A 23,239-nucleotide genomic window follows, 5' to 3' on the forward strand; every position below is an offset into this window, starting at 1 on the left:
GTCCTGACTTAGAAATGATCCAAACTCTATTCTCTAGGGCATAAGCCACCTTTAATCAATGAGAACAAGACTAGAGTCTCAGTATTTTCCCAATCTCTTTAAACCCTGAGAAATAAAAGTTGTAGACTTGTGTATGCCATGCCTGCACCACAATTTCTCCCCATGACAAAGAAAATCCTTGGTTTTCATCTTCTGGGTATATATTCCAGGCTGAAACTATACTAACACAACCAATACAAAGGCCAAAACCAAGCCCAAAGCTCAAGGGCAATAAACCAATCTATTTTCACATAAAACAAACTGGGGATTCACACAGTGCAGAGATATATCTCAGTGCAACCAAGTATCTGATAGCCAAGACTGATGTTGTCAACCATTATATTCCCAGTTATATAAAAGTGCATAGATAGCAATTCACAGTGCTTAAACTTCACGCTTATCTTTTTTTTCAGACTCCATGAAACTTTCATAATGAAACCCCAAAAAACAAGGGGAAATGTATGGTTTGGTCTGGAAACCATGAGCAATTCTGTGGTTTTGCTTAGGTTTGGACTGAAACTAGCCCAAAGTAGGTAGTTTCTTCTAGCTGAATTTCACCCAGAGATTTTGAATTCATTCATACCTGAAACTGAGAACGAAATGTAGGGCGCATGAATCCATATAGCTTAAAAGAAGGAAAAAGGGTGAAACCGCAAGTCAGGTTTGCTGAGTTTAGCACCACTTTGAGTTGTTTTGGATGGTGTTGGCTGCTGACTCGTTAAACGATAGACCACATGACTCTTTGGCTATTTGTGAGTTGTCAACTTCTTGTGTAGATACCCATCTTTGAAGGCATCTAATGCTTGCCTTCTGGCATTCTTTCTGCTTTGCCCAAATAAGCTAGAAATCCACACATTGGCTGGCAGGCCTCCATCATGGAAAAATCTAAGGAAAAAGTATGGAGAAAGGAAAAAGGAAATCTAAGGAATCTAAAAGGAATCTAAGGAAAAAGTATGGAGATTGCTGGAACACCCCTTGCTATTTGCTACATAGTTGGTGGTTTCTTTTGATTGTCGTTTGGGCATCTCAGTGTCCAACTCTTCTATGTAGGGTGAAAAACCTGATTTTCCAACAGGAAAACCTGCTGTGTGTTGTATGCCCATGAAGGTACTAAGACATCTGAACAAAGGCATCAAAGAAAGATATAAAGGAAATTGTGGGGGTGGGATTCAAGAACAGACAAGATAAAATTTATCAGTTTGCATAAATTGAGACTGACATTGCTAGGATTCCTGGGTTACATTAATTCAAGAGAAGCTGAAGTAGAAATGATATGAATATCAATGGGGACTCTGTGATTGGAATTCAAGACAGAAACACCCAATTTAATTCCACGGAGAGCAAACAAAACAGGATCCATGGTGAACAAGTCCTTCTTCTGGATAAGAAATCCAGCTTTGATATAAGCTTTGTGCGTTTTTAGAGTAACTGTTCTAGTGAAAATGCTGGCAGGTACAGCATTTTTCCAGACAGTTTTGTTCTTAAGGACAAAAAAGAACTGTCACTCAAGCCTGATTATATAGATTTTGCTTTTTCATTCTCCTGTCACTTCTACATCTTATCTGGCTTATGTAAACGAATAGCCAGTTTTTCCAGAGGTGATCGTGCCCTGGCAGTCACAGCTGCTGTGATGCAGTGATGCCTCGATTTCCTTATCCCACTGTTACCACTCCTCCTGGATGCACCAAAATAAGATAGCTCTCAATCCCTGGATCATCTCTTATTGATGATGGCCTTATATAGTTTCACTCACAGACATGGTGTGTTATGCTTATTTGGTGGCTGCTACCCTCAAAAGGGTGATATACAAGGTGGGTGTGATTCTTCCCATGAATAACAGTGATCAGTCTCCCAGCCCTCTGCCTGCTAATGAGGGCCATAAATCACAAGCATGCCCAGTCACTTCCCTGCCTTCAGCTATCTGAAAGATATCTAGACCAAGCAAATTGTCTGTTTCTATAACATAGGCTGGGAACACAAACATTACCAAACTCATTCACTCCACTTGACTCAATTATTTTAAGCTAGACTGAATCACTTGCCAAGAAAGCACAGTCTAGCTAACAGGGATGCCTGCCTTAGAATTGGTCTGGGGAGCTGAGAAAGAATCCATCCAACACGTTTATGAAGATCTTGCCCCGTTTCAGTGAATAAAGCTTGTGAGAAGCCAAGCAGCTCTGAAAATTCACTGCAGAAAAATGCCCATCCTGAGCTGTATGTTTGCACAACTGCAGATCAGTGCAACCACGAATTGCATAGGGCTGGGATCTAAACAGCTCTGTTTAGAGATGCTGATTGCAGCCAAGTGCTACCCAGCTCCAAGGAGGGAACTTGCAGTGCTTTTATGGTGATTTTTGTCTTTAACTATGGTTGTGGGAGACTAGAAAGAAGCTACTGCTTGAAGGTGTCCCAACCCTGAAAGTTCAACACACTTCTTATGCACAGGGAACACAAATAACCTTGAAGCTTTTGACATATATCAGACCAACTAGTCTTTAGTTCAGGATTCCACTTCTTATTATGGCCAGTTATTAAAAGTTTCATATCCACACACAGGAAACCCCTTATTATTACAGCCTAACGTTTACAGAACAATGCCCCTATATCTATGTCTCCAAAGACAACTGAGTTCCCCTTTCCGTTTAAGAGGCACTGTCATCCTTTCCAACACTATTGCTCATCTGCATCCACCCATGCCTCACACTCTTCCTTAGATGGGATGGGAGGGCCACACACAGATGCAGAATGCTGCTCGAGTCTGATCCTGTCCCACAGCTTGGACCCTACCTGATGTTTCTTTGCCTGGCTTATCACCATTATAATTTTCGAGGTTTTCTGGGTCAAAACATAGGCCCTTTTCCTGCATAGCAAGTCAGATCGGACAATCTGAAGGCCCCTTTCAGATTTACAGCATGCAAATCTCCTACACCCATTAAGTGTAACATCCTTTTCAGGATTGAACCTTGCTCACCCTGCTGCATTTCTCTGCCAACCCTGGCTATACCTGGATACAGCTGGATTCGGTGTGTCTTCCCCTTCACACAGCACATGGTCCTGGTGTGCTCTCTGCAATGTTCATCCAAAGCCCAGCACAATGAAACGGAGCCATTCCCTTCCTTTCACTGGGTTTCAATGCTCATGGTTATTTTTTGCTGCTAGCCAAATCCATTTATTAGAACTTGCTCCTGCTGACCCAAAACCACCTCACGGATTTGCCAAGATATTCAGCTGTGTCCAGAGACTTCAAGAACCATATTCAGATGAGCAAATGCCCCTTTTCTCTCTCTTAATGAATTTGAAATTGATATAATCCTCTTTTTTTGATTGTAGATCCCAAAGTAGGCACCAGAGTCTGAATATGCTTCTATGTGGCTCTATTTTTTATTATGCTGCTTGAACCACCCAGAAATAGCCTGGTTTTCAAGAAATTATGAGATTATTATGAAAATAGAATAAGTGGAATTTCAGGTATCTGAAATCTCTGGATGTGCCTAAAAAATAATATGAATAACTGCTTTATTATTAAAGTTATTTAATGATCCCATTTCTCCCAGCTTTGTGATTCATGCGTCATCTTCTTCATCCTACTCCCAAGTCATTAATCAGAATACGAAGGGCTTTAATACCCAGAAAAGAGCTTTTCTATTTGGATTGACTCTTACCAGCAAAGCTCCCTGCTTTGAGAAGGATGCTGCATGGGTAGAACCGTTACTGTTTGGGCAGACAACAACTCCTACTGAGCAAAAGCACTCTCTGACACATCTGTGGAAGTTACTGCACTTTCATAACTGTTCTATTTGTACTGCTTTAATATTGCATTTTATTATCTACCCTAATATCTCCTGTTTCTACCTGTTCTTCGAAAGAGATGGATGGTGCATATCACCCACAGTAACAAAAGGTGGTTTTCTCCCTATTTTCAGCTAATTTAACATACCTGTTTTTCTATTGACTTACAAGGCTGACTGATATAATTCTTTCGAACAAGGAAGACGGTTGCACAGCATGAATAAATGCTATTAGCTTCCCAAGGAGATAATACAGTGCAGCGGCAGTGGTAAGCTTTCCTTTTTTCTTGTTTTGCTCCCATATGATATCTATTTTTATTCAATAATTTTATTTGAGAAACAAAATGAAAAAAGAACGTTGCTATTTGTGGAAACTTTCGAATATGTTGCAGGAGCAGAAGGCCTGGATGGGAGATACACAGCATCTCAAAAGACTGCTTTGTGGTGGCAGACATCATCACAACAGTGTTAGGAGTGTGATATTGAAATGTTATTTACTTCCTTCTGTGACCAACCTTGGATTAGCACCACATTAGAATGCATTCTAATAAATGCAATTTAAAACAAACAATGTTGTCAGCTCTGGCCCAGACACCCACCTCCCTTGTTTTGGGCTGAGATGTGGAGTACCAACATCATGCTGAAGTGCAATAGGAGAGTGATTCATCTGAGGGAACTTAAAAGCCTCCAACAACAAGGTGATTTATGCTTTGAGTGCTAATGGTTTTTTGCAGTAACTTCATTTTACTGATTTTGCATTTCCATGTCAACTTCCAAAAATGATTTACAAGTGTCTGCATGAGCTCACGTGTTTATATGTGAGCGATCAGGTGCGACTCAGCTGAAGTTAAATAAACCTCTATTTAATGGGGTCTCTCTTTGAAGATAAGCTCAAGGCAACTTTCTAGATAAGACCCTTAAGCAGGAGGGGACTACAAATCACTTGTTGTAATAAAATAAAATGGTGCATCTTCTTTGAGCTCTCTAAGGTCTTGAAAAGTTAAGGATGAGGTTCTGGTAGCAAACTAATGCATGTAAACATGAATGATGGCTTTGATGAGAAATGGACCCAGTTCCCATCGAGGATAAAAACAGAAACTTCCAAAACTTCATTCCTGCACTTCACACCATGGTGGCAGCTGGTACCTACACATCTCTGAGGAACTGGCCATTAATGTCTTTCAGAAAGGTTTTCAGGTCTCACACACTTCAGTCAAGGTTGAATTTCCGTTGACTGCGTGGATGGGTTTTCAATTGGGTGTGTTGGTCAATGAGAAAATGAACATGACTCAGCAGTATGTGCTTGCAGCCCAGAAACCAACCGTATCCTGGGCTGCATCAAAAGGAGCGTGACCAGCAGGTCGAAGTAGTTGATCCTATCCCTCTACTCTGCTCTTATGAGACCTCACTTGCAGCACTCTGTGCGGTTCTGGGAGCAACAACATAAAAAGCACATGGAACTGTTGAAGCAAGTCCAGAGGAGGCCACGAGGATGATCAGTGGCTGGAGCACCTCCCGTATGGAGGCAGACTGAGAACATTGGGGCTGTTCAGCCTGGAGAAGAGAAGCTGCGTGGAAACCTCAGAGCAGCTTCCAGTGTCTGAAGGGAAACTTCAATGATGCTGGAGAGGGGCTCTTCATCAGGGACTGGAGTGACAGGACAAGGGGTGATGGGTTCAGACTGAAACAGGGGAAGTTCAGGTTAGGTGTAAGGAAGAAGTTCTTTACTTTGAGGGTGGTGAGGCAGTCACACAGAATATATTTTGCCTGTTTCCACAGTGATGAGAGATGCTCTGAAAAACACTACTTTAAAAATCTATAGAAGACTTTGTAGTGCTGTGATTTTATTAAAGATAGCAGTAATAACAATAAAATTCCAGGACCCTGTAATGCCAGAGTTGTAAAGAAGAATCGGACTAAAATAGGAAGGCACTACCTCTGGTTTTCAATGCCACAAGCCCAAATCAGAGGAAACTGAAGAATTACACCAACAAATACCTATTTTTCTGTTTTGATGTTCTTCCAAAGGCATCCCTTGTTACTCTCTACTGAAGGTAAGATGTTGAGCTAGGTGAACCATGGCTAAAATCCTGTTTGGCCTCTTTGATTCCCTTTTATTACCAAAGCTGGAATAGCTGAGACAAATGATACTCCCAGTCATTTTGATCATGTTATACAAATAAACTGGTTTGCACAGATATGAATCAAAAGAGGACACACATCTTGCTGTGGAAGTTTTCAGAAACAACAGGACTGCCTTTCAAGTTTGACTGGCCAGAAGGGGAGGAGTCATCTCACATCAAAAATGCAGGATTAGGAATGACTGCTCCGTCCATACTGGAAACAAGTAGGCATGTTTCCAGTTAAAGCAATCTCATTTCAGTTCTATGAGAAGTCCAGTGGCTGGGTGACAGTCCCAGGCTAGGACAGAGGAGAGGTTTGTGGACAGGATAGAAAGGAGCGTTAATTCACTAGCTGCAAATAAGCCAGGGCAGGAAGGTGAATACAGAGACCCTCTGCAGACACATCCTAACATCATCGCTTTCAGCCACTTTTATGTGACCGCTTTCTTCCTATGCCTCTGCCTAGAAAATGCTTCCTACTTCAGAAACATCTTCCTGACACACTTCTATGAAATTCCTCAAAGAAAATCCCACCCAACATCTCCAGACCTTCACAGGCACCAGTCACTAAACTCAAAGCCTGGGTTACCTCTGAGCATAGAGCCCTGGAGCTCACAGCTCTGGGACGCTGCTGGGAATAAGAAGAGATCACCCTGTGCAACAGAGAGGCAGAGCTCCGGGGTGATTCAGTGTACTGAACTGGAGCTGCACTGGGTAGAAAATGAAACAGGATTTGCACAGCTCTCTGTTTCACAGAAAGCCAGCGGTGGGGCGGGGGACGGCAGATCTGGGTAACTGTTCACCCTCTGACATCAGAAACCTCCAATGCAGCACCCGAGAACGCCGCTGCGAAATCCTTGATCGAGAACATGAAGCCTTTTCCCCTCTTCACAGCTGCATCCTGCTTCACGCCCCCAGGTCCCCCTTTTTTTGTACTACGAGTGATGAAGGTTTTTTTCCGGATCACATGAGCCAGGATGAAGGGGGAAAATCCTGCCAGGAAAAGAGATGGGCTGCAACTTGAATCTGATCAAGGGGAGATACAGAGCAGTACCCTGAGAGCTATATAAGAATGTGCTCGGCACAAGAGCAAACACTTTTTCAGGCGAAGGACTTGCATGAGTCAGCCATGCAAGTGAAGGAAGACTCCGTTTCAAGGAGGCTTGGAGCCACTAACAGAATGTGTTTGTATTTCATCATCGCTACCCTTGCTGCGTTACTCATCTTTGCATTAGCCACCATCATGGTCTTAGTCGTTCAGAGGATGGTAAGAAATTTCTTACTTTATTCATTCTCCCTTTCTCCCCCTTTCTCTTTTTCCCCCCTCACCCGTAGTGCTTTCCCAAAATTATCCTGTGGCCAGAAAAACAGCCACTGCCTCCTCCCATAAATGCACCCACATGAATTAGGAGAGGGGGAAAGATGAAACAAAGAGGGAAAGAAAAGAACTTTCAACCTTTCTCCATGGGCAGCATTAATTTCTAGCATGCAATTCCTCTTCTGTAAATGGAAGTGGAAAACTCGCACTCTGAGATGCAAGTCCCTCTATCCTGCCTAGTTAGGACAAGAGGTGGAGAGAAGATGCAGTGCCTCAGTGTTTGCTGCCTCTTTCTACATGTGTCTCAGTTCAGTTCTTTGGAGAACGACCACTTTCTGAGATGGTCTGGTCTGGTTTCTAGACTCTACATGCATTCCTTTGAAATACTGATGAATTTCAGTAATGGGTATAACAAGAGACATCTCTGTGTGTGACACCGTGTGGATGCACCATGCTGTCTGTGGTGTGGCAGAACTCTCTTGAACTACCCAGGGCAGTGGATGTGAGCAAAGTAGCTCCCTTCTGCTCTTTGTTTGTCAGTCCCATTCTTGGGTGGGATTTTTAATGCAAAACTAAAGCTATAGAAAGGATGACAGAGGATATAAGCGAGGCAAGATCTCACAGGGTCTCACAAAAACAGCTGTTACCTCTGCCTACAGACATCTTTTCCTTCTTAAAATGAAGAGAACGGCTCTCAAGTGCACCTAGGGTTGAATGAGGAATCAGTGAGAAGCTACAGCCAGGGAAGAGGTGCAGGTGGTTGTGAATATAAAAAGCTCATTTCTAATTGTACCAGGAACATTGCCATGAACTTCACCGGGATGAAATGCCAGGTTAGACAGTTTACAGGCTTTGAAATCTTACTGCAAATATCTAAGTGCTAAAGTACCGCAACTGTTCATGGAGTAAAAGCACCAGTGTGGGGTTGCTGGAGGAAGTTGGCCACAGAAAACAAAATATGATCTTTCAGCTCGGTGTTCTCTCTTACTAAATTAACTCTGTGCAATCTGTGTGCCTCTGAATGCACATTACCCAGAAATGAAACCGTGAAGGCCTGACTGATATTTCTTTGTTGCACCTGAGAGGAGACATTTACCTGAAATCAGTGTTCTTCCAAAAGAGAAGCGGTTTGGGCACAGTGAAAATGAGATGTGGGGGTTTTCAAGTGACAAATAGCGGGACATTAAGGGAGATCTTTAACATAACAGGCTGGATAATTACAGAATTGCCAAAGCTTCCCTATATAATGAGACTTTCATTTGCACTTATTGTGAAAGTAAGCATTAAATTACCTCTCCATCAAGATAAACACAGTTACACTATAGTTGCCAGAGGAACAATATTACTGAAAGAGTCAAGCTTTTCATTTAAAAGAGTAATGACACTATTGCAGCTGCTTGGTAATGAGTTTGGCTGAAGGAGAAAGCAGGAAGCTGAGGTGTGTGAGGAACACAAATAAAATCAAGCATCAATTTTGCACTGTGAGAGGAATTTGGCAGTAAAAGCATAACTTGAGTTCTTGCTCTCAGGGAGCTGAAAGAACCCCAGGTTCTGAACCAGCATAGTCATTCTCCATCCGTGACTGGTTTTAAACTTCCAGACCCGGGAGCAACTGTTGGTTCTGTGAGACAGGTTCCCCAAGAAACTCGAGGGCTTACTCCAAAACTACTTTAGCTCATGATCACAATGTCAGTGTAAGGCTAGGCACAAACTCCTTTGGTAAATACAGTTGTGGCTGGGCTGAGCATTGTGTAGTATTGACTTCAGCAGCTCCAGGATATGGAGTCTGGGTGGTTCTTGCACCCGGAGCCTTGCAGACATTGAGTCTTACTGATGTAGGGATTAGAACATCATCAATTGGCTTAATTTTCTTTGTAACTTCTAATGTGTGATCAGCCTCTTGGGAAGATCTGTTTTACTCTCCAGATGTTGTCAGCTGGATTATGAGTGGTCCTTGACCACAGGGGCAATGGTGGCAACTTCACGCCCTCCTTGTGCTGAGCTAGCAACTTTTCATCTGCTCAAAGGAGTGTTAGGTTAATGGGTTTTAGAGACAATGCAGGCCCTTGTGACCCATGCTTCAGGTACCACTGCACTGAGAGAAAGCTTCTGGTGGCAAGCAGTTCATACAGTCTCCTAGCCCCACTGCAGGTACATGCAAGGCACTGCTTGTCTTCCTTTTACACTTGCTTAGTTCAAGATGAAGGATGATGCATTAGAAAGGGAAAATCAAACCATGTAGAAACAAGGCAATGGCCTCATCCAATATCTGGGTGCTCCAAATAAAAGGAAATCCAACATGAAAGACCAAAACAAAAAAAGCAACTATGATTCCAGAGCTGCTTCTCTGAATCGAACAGCATTGAAAATACACTTTACCACCCTCACAAACACACCCCATTTTCCAACACGCCAAGAACTTTCCTTTACGCCTTGTTTTCAAGAAGGGTTGCACAGCACATTGGTGTCGGACCTGGGAAGCATCACTTTGGGGAAGTAAACTATGTTTCTTGAAACTACGTGCAGTGCTTAAATCAGTCACTTTCTTCAGTTTTCACTTGCAGAAATCCTTTGCCTTGAGCCATTCACTTGTCTAGATCCTTCACAAGTGACTGTTTTTCTCTGGAATAAGAGTAGCTACTCTATGGTGGTCAGTAGCCTTCACTTCTTAACACTGTTATGACAATGCTAATACATCCACCCTTCTGCCTGCTGCATTTCACTGCTGCTGGATATAGGTATATATATGCATCTATGGATATATATACACATCTATATATGTGTAAATACATATACATGTATGTATATATACACACCTATGTATGTTTAATATATATACATGTATGTATATACACACATCTATGTATTTATACATATATACCTCTATAGATGTTTGTGTATATAGAGGGATAGATGCAAAATCAGTGAATAATTATGGGACAGAAAGGGCTAGATAAATGCCGTTTTAAGATTCACAGACCTCAGCAAATCTTACACGGTACTGCAAGGAATGCTGTATCAGACACCTAAGCCGCCTACCTCTATGGACAAATTCTGTGTGAATGTCCAAAGACTGTAATCTGGAACAGTCCATCACTGCTCTGGATCTTGTAGACTTCATATTTTTAGCCTCCAAACTGAATGGGCAAATCTTTTCAGCACCATTAAGGCACTAGGGTGGCAAACGCCAAGAGCCAGTGCAGTTACTTCTATTTGCTGATCTAGTTTTCAAGGCTGCTGGAGTTAAAAATGTCAAATCCTTTTAGCGGTGGGACTGCTGTAACCAGAAATTGCTCCTACAGCACCTAGCACGATACAACCTATAGCACCTAGTACGATAACAATGCTATCAGTGATTTATGCCTGCTCAAAGATAACCTTGTCACGCACTTGGTGCCTATTGGCCCCCTCTGTCGGGCAACCCTGACAAAAAGGAAAAGGTAAAAACCCCAGACACCAACTATCGCCCCGAAAGCAGATTTCCACTCGCTGAACACCACAGGAAAACCACTGAGGCATTTCAGATAAGAAAATGCGTTGTTCCAACGCTTGCTGTCGGTGTTGTGTACAGTGACAGTCACCTGCTGGATGGAGGGGTGACTTTAACGGGGTTTGTCAGGACTGGAAAAACTGAATTTCACACAGGGCTCTGTTTCATAGAATCAATGAGGTTGGAAAAGACCTTTAAGACTATCAAGTCAAACTGTTCCCCAGCACTGTCAAGGCCATCACTAACCCATGGCACTAAATGCCTCATCTACACAGTGTGTGACCGCTTGCAGGGACGGTGACTCCAGCCCTGCCCTGGGCAGCCTGTTCCAATGCCTGAGCACCCTTTGGGGAAGGAATTGTTCCTCAGCTCCATCTAAACCTGCCCTGGTGCAGCTTGAGGCCGGTTCCTCTTGTCCCATCCCTTGTTCCTTGCAAAAACATACCAGCCACCTCCTGTCTCCATCCTCCTGTGATGTGATACTTGTTATGAGATCAGCTGTGGGGACGGTGCTCCACTTCCTGGCATTTTCAGTGTCGAGTTTCTACCTTTGCCTCTTGGACAACCACCTGAAATGCACCTCCTGCCTTCCCCCTCAGCCAGAGATGTGTAATGATGGTTGGAGGCTGAGCAAGAGACACAGGAGATCCTTGAGGTTCTTCTTCAAGTGGCAAAACTTCCTTTGAGGGCAGCAGCCCAAAAAGCTTGTTCCCACAGAGCTGCTGAGTGGACATGCTCTTGGGAGAGCCCTGGACCTTGTTCCGCTGACCCCAGGCCAGTTTTTAGGGGGCTGTGATTTGGAGGTGTGTTTTCTTGGGCTTTCTAGAAGCAGATACATACTCCGGTACGTTAAATGGTTCAATGACTATTCAGGGTTCTAACACGGGACACATCCCTTTAGCAGCACCAATCCGGCTCAGCCTGGGAAAAGTTCTTGTAAAATAAGGCAAAAGAAGAATGAAATTACTTTCACTGGCACCTGATTATCATTTTCTCCAACGAAGCAAACTCAAACTATGCTACTTGCTGAGAAAAGACTGAGATCCTTCAGCAGCAGCACCCACCCAGCTCACTCCAGACAGGGTGAAATTCATTCTGCCTGAGCTGGCACTGTAGAATTGAATTTCTCTGAGCTCCTACTGCGTGCCTCTTTGCATTCCGAATCACAGCATTACACGTAATATTTCTGCTGTCAGAAAAGGAAGAAGTAGTGCCAGTAATATTTCAAAGCAATCTGTAAAGCTCTATTTGAATATCTATTCAATTGTCACTAAAATAAATTGCATTAGTATCTGCTGTTTCCATCCCCTGGGAGACTTCCCAGGTGAGAACACAATACATTAGTTCGTTTCTGTTGTCCTGACTCCAAAGCAAGCTGCGAGCCATCAGCCATGTCCTGCAGACCACCTCCAAGGGAGGTGCAAGATGAACACCTCATTGATGATAATGGTTCAATCAGTTTACCAAACGCTTCTCTGCTGCCTGCTTTCATTTAGCATAATGTACTTGGGGACAGAGCGTCTCCATGCAGAAATGCCTTTAGCTCTCTGCAGAGGGCAGACATGCTCGCACATAGCATTGAGAAGCAAAGCTTCCCTTTGCCCTGAGCGCATGTGAGACGGCCTTCCCAGTGCAAGAGTCCAAGACAGAAGCTGAGATGCTCCTTGGGAGCATTTTCAGCAGAATCTGTTCTCAGTTTCACATTTGATGATATGTGTGCATAGGATCCATAAGAGTTTGCAAGAGAGGATGGCATGTAAAGGACCAAAAAGCTTGGAAATGCCTGGTTTTCCAAACTACAGCTTCAGGTTCCTATTCTTTGAACACAAAGACCTTCCTGCGCAGTTTAGGAAGATAACCTGGAGAATTATTGTCTCGACAAATAACTTCTCCCCTGTTGTACGTGGGCGTGGGGAGAGAAAATGAACAAATCACGTATTACAGATACCCACATCATGAAGCACCTATGCCATCTGTCTGCGGGACACAGCATTTTGGTATTAGACTAAAAGATAATGTTGTTTTGCTGGAAGCAGATGCAGCTTGATGCTTCAGCCATGCTTGAAAACATAGCCACATTAGGCCAATGTCTAATTAAAGGTATTCTTAAATACGGAAGGCTAGAACATTGAATACCACAAACACACACAATCTGACTTCTCTCACTGTCCAACCATCTTCCTTCTCTGTGTGTTATCCTATTTACACACAGAAGTAGTGTTTATGAACCACTATGAAGTTGTCTCCCACCACATACATGGTATGCCTCATTTCTCTAAGGAGATATTAATGTTCTGCTAAATCCGGTACCAGCTTCCCAAATTTCTTCTTCTTGAGCATCTGTTCAATCACTGAAACAGGCTCCCCAGGAAAGTGCTCACAGCACCAAGCTTGTCAGAGCTCAGGGAACATCTGTACAATGCTTTTAGTCATTTAGCTTAATTTTAGGTAGTCCTGTGAGGAGCAGAAAGTTGGACTCGGTGATCCTTCAGGGTCCCTTCTAACTCCAGATATCATATGATTCTATGATTCCATGCTAAATAAGGCCTGGCCTTATTAGATTGCACAAATAGCCCAGGTAATTGGTATCCAGCTAAAAGGAGCTGGTTTAGGCTAGCCTGAGGAAAAACCTCTCCCTGATACTGAAATCACCGTGGGACTGCCTGCGTTAGCGAGTGCAGGAATATGACAGAGTTTCAAGCACTGAGGCACTCTCAGTATCTTTCCTCAGTATCTTTTCTTCCTGTTGGAAGAATTTCTTTGTTCCCCGAGGGCAATTGCTGGGTGTTTACAAGCTGTCAGTGACTTCACTTGTGTGGTGGTAGCACGCAAGCAAGCACAGGTTTCAGGGTTGTACGTTTGGATGGCAGAGAGGTGTGACGAGATAGAAGCAAGACCACAAATGAAGCCTACCATATTTCTCACTTGGAGCTTGTTTCTTGAGATGTTCTCAGGCCATTCTGACTGAGGACAACTGCCTATTCTGAACACTGGGTTTGCATCCCAGCAAGAAGTAGGAGGGAGGTGAAGCAGGACAACACCACCACTCTCCCACCTTGGGCTCTACATCTTTTACTTTCATCCAGCTACTGGCTTCCTGGGGCAAATATTGACTTTCTAGGGTTACAAGTTCCATTCTGTCCTGCTCTCTCCAAGCTTTGCAAACCACAGACTGAGGTTTTCAGGGCTTCAAAAACCCAACTGCACTGAGAGAATTGCTTTCTCTGTTAGAAAGGTAGATTTTCTACATTAGAAAAAAAGGGCTGTGATGAGGTACGCCTGCGGGTGATCTTTGGAGGATCGTCAGAGAGCTTCCCAGAGCTGTTTGCTCCACAGGAATCCCTCACTCACCTGTGAGACTTTATAGAAGCCATAAGCTCTGTAGCAGCTCCCTGCACATCAGGCTCTGTATTGCCTACATGGCATGCAATAGAAGCTATTACAATCCACTTTTAAAGCAAGGTTGTACTTGAAGATAGATGTAACTCATGGAATAACTACCCCTTCTTTGCTTCTCTTTCAGGCAGTGGATCCTGCCACAGAGGGCATCGCAAAACCATTCAAGACAGGTAAGACACCTAAACAGTGTATGTGATCTGTCTCATCTGTACGGCAAATATTGCCCAGCATCCCAAATAAGCCAATTACTCACATCTTAACCATTCAGCCTCGGATAATCTTTTAATCTGAGACTCTTCTGTATTGGGCTTCTTTCATAGCTCACAACTCTCAAGGTAGTCCCTGCATGTCCTTCCTGGGAACTTCACATCGTGCCTGACCATCATTTTTTCTGTTTTAAAATTCCTGTAACCTGGAGGGATTTTCTTTTCCCTAGGACATCCTAAGCACATATTGCTTTCTATCGGCCCTTACGACCTTGTAAGTCTTTCTTAAGTTTTTTAGTGGTTTATTTTGTATGCAAAGTTCCTCAGAAATAAAGCTGCTTCTGAACACAGCCTTACTGTAATGCATCCCAAAAGGTGCCCAAAAAGGACCTGTGCAAACCCAGTGGGCTGCAAGGCATCAGCCTCTCTGCCCTTGGTCCCCTGAGTTGATGGAAAGTCCCCAGCGCTGCAAGGTGGTGCGGACCCGGGAGCAGAGCCTCTCTCTTTAAACCAGCATAAACTCAGAGATGCCACCAGAACTGTGCTGGTTTTCATGGCTGTTTTACCACCAGTTAGGAGGAGATAGTGAAAGCTGGGGGTGTGGAGTCTAGTCAGTGACAGAGGAGGGGCCAGAGATGCTATATCTGTAGGTCAGTGTTTTTCAAAGCAAAGCACTGACCAGGTATACTTGTATTCCCAGGGCAGGGAGGAATGATCTCACTAATCCAAAAGTGCATTGCAATATGCATACAAATATATATATATGTATATATGTATGTATTTTGTACTAGGTAACCTATGCCGATTGCTTTTTCTCCTCATCACTAGCGGGCAGGTGCCAGGCAGGAGGAATGTGTTTTTTCCAGGAATGTGCAAGATGCTGTTTTCATTAGCCAGAAACCTTTCTGTCTTCGGGTCAACATCAGTACAGACACCCTCTTGTGCTGAAAGCAGCTGTTAAATCTGAGATGATGCCATTAGTGAGAGACAAAAGAGGGAACGGACAGAGAAACCCCACAAGACAGGAAGAGTTGCAGGAACAGTTGAAAGCCGTTTGCAATGTGTATAAGGGCTCTATCAGCCTCCCCCTCGCTGCCTATCAGTCTTTACTGTATGGCTCTGGCAGGGTAAAAGAGCACTGAAGAGTGAGGGAATTACAACGGCCTTTTATTTTCCTCTTAAAATGTATGGAGCAGGGCTAATGGGTTAATAGATCCCAGTGGGTAGTTTACTGAGGTACTTTTCCCTCAGCAGGAAGCTCTACCATGTGCTGCCAGGCACTGTTTGCTGTCTTCTAAGCAGGCAGCTGTAGCGACCATTGCAAGGTCCCAACCAGCAGCTGTGGAATAGGAAGAAACAGAAGCATAAGAAATAATGCAGGGGACTGTGGTGAGGCTGAAGTTGCTGTGGATTTAGATTTGTATTTGGGTCTGCCTCTCAGGCAGCCCAGATGCTGGTGGTGTGGTTTGGATGTATTTTGTACCTACCCTGTTCAAACCAGGGCTTCCAAGCCCTGCATTGTAAAAACTGGCAAGCTGGCAAAAAGTTAGTGTTGCTGAGTTGCCAGCTGGGTGCTCAGCCTTGTTCCAGCCCTGTGTTGGTACCTACTGGTGTGAAACCTCTCAAAGATGTTAGTGGGGGATGCAGGACTGCGCTAGTGGGAACAGCCGGGGCTCACTAAGGCAGAGATTGCTTTGTAACACAAAGGGACGGTGGTCCGAACACAGCTACATCTTGGAGTTACTTCTGTAATATTATAGCAGGAAAGCCACAATGATTTCATTAGATCCCCAATGAGATTATGTTGTATGAATAGCTAAATGCCAGTGGGCACTAAAGCAGATTTACAGGTTTACATTCCTGACTCATCAGTTGGTCCTCAATGGATGGGTTTGCAGGTATCCCCAAGCACGATGCGGTACCACCCAATTAAATGTCTGTGTGAAAAATGGCAGCAGCCTCCTCTGATCCTCTGTGCTGTTGTCAGTGGAGTCCCTGAGCAGCAGGGGAAAAGACTGAAACTCATCATGAGTTTCGTTTGTGAAATGTTCTTGCTGTGGAAAATATTTCTGTCATCCACATTTGGATGAGAGATGGAACTCATCCACGTTTCATAAATATCAAATCATACATTAACATGGGCGAGACAGGTGTTATTGTTAGGTTCATTTTTTAGAGGGAAATCTAAGTCACAGAGAAATTTATGACCTGACAACATCTGGAGAGGTTCAGCCTTCATCAACTCCTTGCTGTCTTCTCCAAGCCTCATTTCCCTATGAATGTAATCCTGGCCTGATGCCTTTTCTTGTTATTTTGAGCTGCAAAGACAAAATACCAAAACATCATCTTATTTATAAAAGGAAAACCCTGCAGCTACATAGGCGCACACTCTTTATAGGTATCTTTTTCTGGTGGTAAGATCCATTAGCAGCTGGTGGGCAGAGCAGGAAAGGAAACCCCACACCCCATTCACAGTTTCAATGGGAAATAGGTTCTCAAATAAAACTCTGGCTTTGAGGTATTATTGTAATGCAGGTGCTGCTCCCGTCCTTGCTACCCTGGAGTCAATCAGGCTAAAGCCAGTGAAGCAAACAAGCCCTTCCAGATTTGCAGCTCTATCCGAGTGAGGTTTGGCCTTCTGCAACTAAATCTGGTCTCTTCCAGCTTGGAATTGTCCCAGTGCAACACTAATGAAACTGTGGGTTGTTAGTCCCAAGTGCCACGATGGTGGGTTCTTCAGAAGTAGATATTTCACGTTTAGACTGTAGAGATTTTTGCCTTCTCGGCTTCAGTACACGTATGTGTTTGTGTGCGTATATGTGGAACTGTATGAGGTTCCGTCTGCTCTGAGGTGAAGGCAGACGAGCTGTTTCTCAGTTTGAAACATTTTGCCAAGCCTGGGCTTGCAAATGCTAGAAAGAGAGCACAGGCAATCTCTGAGGCCAGCATCCAGAGCAAACTGCAGCTAGGCAGATTCCAGGTAGTCATAAAGGGGGCTGTTTGCTTTCTTAATTCATAATGAGATTATCAGTATTGCTACAAGATGCAGAATGTTAGATCTTCCATCTCTCCAATAATTAAAATGCAAGTTAGAGATTAATATATATATGGAGAGATTAACAGCTCATGAAATTATGTAGCCTTAGGCTACAGAAGCCTGAATAGTTTTGGCTTTTAACTCCACATGTTTTGCAGTATGGGGTGTGCAGTGATGAGATTGTACTGAGTGCTCCCTAAATTTGGAGGACAGAGAGGGATACTTCTAAAGTTTATGGTTTTTGAAAGAAGGTAAAATTGGCAGTGAGTTCAGCTTCATTTCAATGCACAGGATCAGTGACAGTGCTTGGGCTCTCAAGGACCAAAGGCACTTGGTACATATGTGACAGCATCACTCAGCTGGCACAGTCCATCAGTGCCAACAAGCAGCTGTTTACAGGACACTGAACTGGAAGGAGAGAGCTTAAGATAGCTACAGGGACTTCTTACAGCTGCTGCTGAGACATAACATTAGGCAAGTTCTGCTAGTTCTAGCGTGCTGACAGAGATGTATGAAATAATCTTGCCTATTTTTACAAGCACTTAAATCAATGGGGGGTATGGAGGACTTGAAAGTTGTTTGTTGCCAGCCCATAATTCTTTACTTCATAAAATAAGTTCAGGTTCTTGTCCTGCTTTTGTGCCTGCTCACACTCAGCCTCCAGCTGGTTGTAATGCCATAGATACTGCAGAGGAATCCCATAGTAAGAGATGACAGCTACTAGGACAAGCTCCAGAAATCACATTTGAGGGGCTTTCCATGTCAGAGTAGCAAGTTTTTGCACTCTGGCATGCCACTTTCAGCTGCTGGTTTCACTGCCCTTGGTCTGTGCTCCCATTATACTCAACTGAAAGTTGGGAAAACTGTGGCAGTGAGGAAATTTCCCTAGGCATCACAGGGATAGTGGCATCAGGCATCAGGAGTGCAACATCACCTTGCACCTGGCTGGCAGTAGCCCATAGGTCCACGTGTCCAATAGACTTTGGGTTCCTCCTGGCTAGACAGAGTCCTGTTGTGTTTTGATATTTCTTGTTTGTCTACAAAAAGCCTGGAGAGGGGCTTGGGACAAGGGCCTGTAGGGACAGGCCAAGGGGAATGGCTTGAACCTGCCTGAGGGGAGACTGAGCTGAGCTCTTAGGCAGAAGCTCTTCCCTGTGAGGGTGCTGAGGCGCTGGCACAGGGTGCCCAGAGAAGCTGTGGCTGCCCCATCCCTGGCAGTGCTCAAGGCCAGGCTGGACACAGGGGCTTGGAGCAAGCTGCTCCAGTGGAAGGGGTCCCTGCCCGTGGCAGGGGTTGGAGCTGGATGAGCTTTAAGGTCCCTTCAACCCCGTCCATTCCATGGTTCTGTGATGAGACTCCTTCCGTGTTGCACTGCAGGTGAGGCTGCAGCTCCTCTGAGTCCCATTTCAAAGTCTCCTTTGGCTCAGTAGGGAAAAGCTGCATTAAGCTCACAGAAATAGTCTGAGCCTTTTCCTCATAGTTGCACCCTCTGGATGCTCATCCTATGGTAAAGGGGTCAGAAGACAAGAGTGAATTATCTCCTGGTACTTTCTTTAGGGCAAAATAGTCTAAATGGCTTCCTATTAAGACTCCTTCCTTAAAGCAGCCTGATCTACACTGTCAGACAACAAAACCAGTGAGGTCTCCTTGGTATTTCATTCTAAATGTGGCTTTACTTTTCCTCTTTGTCTTGGTTTTTTTTTAGTCATATAATCCTATTGACTTCAGTGGGATTACTTCAGATTTACAATTACTAGTGCAAAGCAAATTAGAGGATGTGATTGAATATATGCATCAATCAGGCCTGAAACTGGATTAATTTCAGTCTCTCCTGGCTGGTGCCAAAATGCTACTTTGCTACTTGAGAAATAAAACAAGAAAATAGTTCTTAGCTGCCTTAGCAAAGTGAGAGCCGGAAATGTTGCTATAAACCCATTTTTTCCCATAACTTGCCTTCTCAGAAACACAGCTGATGTCATCAAATAAATCCGTTAAACACACACACACAAAATTTGCTGACATCAATAAATGCAAGCACAGCTTTGGAAATGCAAAGCGCAGCTATCTCATTGAGGGGTGAGTCTTGAGTGATGCCAGGACTCTCTCGAGACAGCTCAGGACTGATGGGGCTCCTGGTTACACCAGGCTGTTTGTAGGAATTACTGTGATACAGGTGCTGCTCCCATCCTTGCTACCCTGGAGTAAACCAGGCTAAAGCCGGTGAAGCAAACAAGCCCTTCCAGATTTGCAGCTCTATCCGAGTGCAGTTTGGCCTTCTGCAACTAAATCTGGTCTCTTCCAGCTTGGAATTGTCCCAGTGCAACACTAATGAAACTGTGGGTTGTTAGTCACAAGTGCCACGATGGTGGGTTCTTCAGAAGTAGATATTTCGTGTTTAGACTGTAGGTTTTTGCCTTCTCAGCTTCAGTACACTTTGTACAGCACTTTGCTTGCTTCAGGAGACACTGCAAGGCAGCAGCTCCCAAGGGTTGCTTGAGCAGCGGGGGATTTTCTGTTTTATAGGGTAAACTCTCTAAATGCCACTGAGTTTTTGTCAAAGTAGAATCCCTTCTTGCAGGACACTTGTAGTAGGAGCGAGCTCAGGGTGCTGCCTATGCATGACCAGAGACTGTCGTTACCACCCTAACAGCTTCAGTTGGAAATAAGGGCCAGAAGGGTTTTCTCCTACCCTATGACATCTCTCCACATCACTACAACACTACATTGACATGACTAACATCAGGAAAGTAGGCTTTGGTTTTTCTTTGGGGATTTCCAGCACAGCCAAGGGACTTTGATATGTGACTTGCTCAATCTTGGAGCGCAGTGAGAACCTGTTTCATAGAATAGAATAGAATCATAGAATAGTTCGGGTTGGAAAAGACCTCAAGGTCATCCAGTTCCAACCCCCCTGCCATGGGCAGGGACACCTCACACTAAACCATCCCACACAAGGCTTCATCCAACCTGGCCTTGAACACTGCCAGGGATGGAGCATTCACAACCTCCCTGGGCAACCCATTCCAGTGCCTCACCACCCTAACAGGAAAGAATTTCCTCCTTATATCCAATCTAAACTTCCCCTGTTTCAGTTTTAACCCGTTACCCCTTGTCCTGTCACTACAGCCCCTGACGAAGAGTCCCTCCCCAGCATCCCTATAGGCCCCAAATACATGAGATGCCAAATGCTGACAGCGTTTTACAGTACAAAACCAGCCGGAGTGGTCACTTAATCTGTTGTTTCCCTCAGGGAACACCTCCGAAGACTATTTAAGAATCCTGCAGAATGTCCCGACCAAGGGAGCGGCTGCGTACATGAGAGGTCAGTGGGGAGTTCAGTGTTGGCAAGGAGAGGTTGCAGAGGTGGTTGAAGAGCAGGCTGTTTGCTATTCAAACTGGGTTCAGTGGCAAGCGGCTTTTTGACCAAATGGATATTTTATAAGTAAAAACATTCTTAGCTTTCCTGAAATGTGGGTGTCTTGGGTAAAGCCCCTGTCTGGCCACATAAACTCTGGTTTTTAACTTGATAAGGAAAAATCGGTAAGTAGATACCTTCTGCACACAAACACATGAGTACATCTCTGTTATTTCCATTCAAGTATCGCAGAAGGCCATTTTGACTTAATCTCCCTGGGTTTCCCAAGGGAGTGTCCTTGGAACTCTCTAACACCCCTCTTCCATGTGTGAACTCCCAGTTGTCTGGCCAGGGCCTTTTTTTGGAGCTTCCCATGGGAAAACCACTGAATAGGTACCTGTTTATCAGGAAACACACTGCTGCAGGCCACCTAAGGCTGAATTCAGGTCAGTAGAGCTCAGCAGCTCATTTTAAAGTTTGTTTGCTTTCCTTTCTAGTGTTCAATCACGTAAACAGTTCAAAACTGAGCTTGGTTGAGAAGGGCATTTGTGAAGAAATCCAGTGCAAGAGAGAAGAGCTGGTGATAAAGAAACAAGGCCTCTACTTGATCTTTTGCCACTTGAACTTTTATTTCCCTAGCTGGTCAAACAGTCCCACCGACCTCAAGATAGAGCTCCTTGTGAATGACCAAGTCAACAGGCAAACGTTATCCACGTGGTGCGCCTCCGAAACGTGCCACAAAAAGACTTTTAAGACCTTGTTCCAGCTCCACTTGACACCCCTGAGGGTGAAGGACCGAGTATCAGTAAAACTCAACCATCCTAAATTCTTGAACGAAATTTTTCTTCCCAATGAAAACGTTCTTGGGGTCTTGAGGTACAGTGATGAAATGTGAGCAGCTCTCCGACTTCCCACTGCTGCCCAGATTGATCTTTCCCTGAACAAGTGTAGTCTGCTTTTATTAGGCAACACCTTTAGGAACTTTGTGAGTATCCCAGAACAAACCCTAAACCACTGCAAAACCCACACCTGACAGATTCTTCTGGTGTGATTTGGGGTTGGATTGTTGTTGGACTACCTAGCATATAACCCACCGTACCTGGCAATGGTTCCTCAAAACAATACGGTGTAAACTCAGGTTAAAACATAACCAGATTATGGAAGAATACACAATATTGAGACTTGTTGGCTATTGGACCACTGGCAAGGTGCCTGTGCTCAGGAGATGGGGGAATCTTTTTAACTGAATTTTACGGAGTAGTATTTTGACATGGACTTACCAAAAAACTAACAATCAAAGCTTGTAATCTGGGTTTTCTTTACAACAACCTTGCAACCATAACTGTGGAGTAGGTTTATGGATAGAATGTATGAAAGCAAAGGCAATGATAATATTGACTTTCAAGCTAAAACTCTGGGACAAGACACAGAAGATAGGGGATTTACAGGATATTTCTGTGCTGCATCCTGCTATGGACTTTGTGCAATTTACTTCCAAGTGTCTTCTTTTTCACTATTTATCCACCTTTTCTATTTAAATATTAAGCTGTTTGGGGCAGAGACTTTGTATATGCGCAATGCTCAGCCTCTGGTCTCTCCTGGGGTTGCTAGACCTTTTCGTAACAAATATTAAAACAGTAATCCAGTTGCAGATCCAGCCACACAGCCAAGCTCATTACTGTATGTTTTCCTTGAATCCTGTCCTGCCTGTTTGACAGAGCCCTGCATGATACCAGGCCACACTGGTGTGGAAACACACCTCTAATGCTTTCACCTTCTGAAAAGCCAAGATTTAGATCTGAGGTCCAGACTTTCCCAGAAACAATTTCAGGCCTGGCCCTCAGCCAGGAGCTGTGGAGTTTGCGCAGTCCAGAGGGCAGATATTATCTGAGCTTCTTTGGCTTAGTGGAATCCTTAGATAATGAAGGATTAAAGAGTAATCTCAGGCTCTCCTAGTCTGTGAATTGCAGTAACATAGGAGTGTATTTGAGATTTGATTTTTACAGTGTGAAGATAGGACCAAAAAGTTACAAAAGCTGGTACCAGTTCACTGTTTTATCTTTTCTCTTCATCCCTGAGATCCTACTAAGGTCTATTTTCACTAATATTCGAGTTTTCCCCCTTGTGTTCCTGTGTCTTCTTTCCTTTACATGTCTAGAGCTCAGTGGACTGTTCACAGCAAAACTTTTAGTCACAGATTTAGTTTCTAGCTTCAGAAACGCAATGTCTTCTTATTCAAGCTTAGTTGATGTTGTCAACTGAGGTAGTTTAGTTTGCATGAGCACACTCAAAAATACTGCTAATAGTAGTAATCTGTTAATTGTGCTATGTCACCAGAGACTGGTGGTACAGAGTGGTGAGGTTTCATCCCATTGACCAGGTGACTTCAAAATACACAAGAAACTTCCAAAGCGCTCATGAGCGATTGGCAGGATTCATTGCTAGAGATACTGTTTTGATCTACATAGAATTATAGAATGCTTA

General features: G+C 44.0%; 1 protein-coding gene across 1 annotated transcript; it reads left to right on the forward strand.

The window, feature by feature from the left end:
• Window positions 1-7,022: 7,022 nt before the first annotated feature.
• On the forward strand, window positions 7,023-21,650 carry TNFSF8 (TNF superfamily member 8). The gene is made up of 4 exons (XM_065695906.1): window positions 7,023-7,217; window positions 14,282-14,327; window positions 20,651-20,722; window positions 21,253-21,650. The coding sequence occupies exons 1-4, from the start codon at window positions 7,023-7,025 to the stop codon at window positions 21,648-21,650; spliced, it is 711 nt and encodes a 236-aa protein (XP_065551978.1).
• The last annotated feature ends 1,589 nt before the right edge of the window (window positions 21,651-23,239 follow it).

Source organism: Lathamus discolor, chromosome 15 (genome assembly GCF_037157495.1).
Source record: "Lathamus discolor isolate bLatDis1 chromosome 15, bLatDis1.hap1, whole genome shotgun sequence".
NCBI classification, from domain to species: Eukaryota; Metazoa; Chordata; class Aves; order Psittaciformes; family Psittacidae; genus Lathamus; species Lathamus discolor.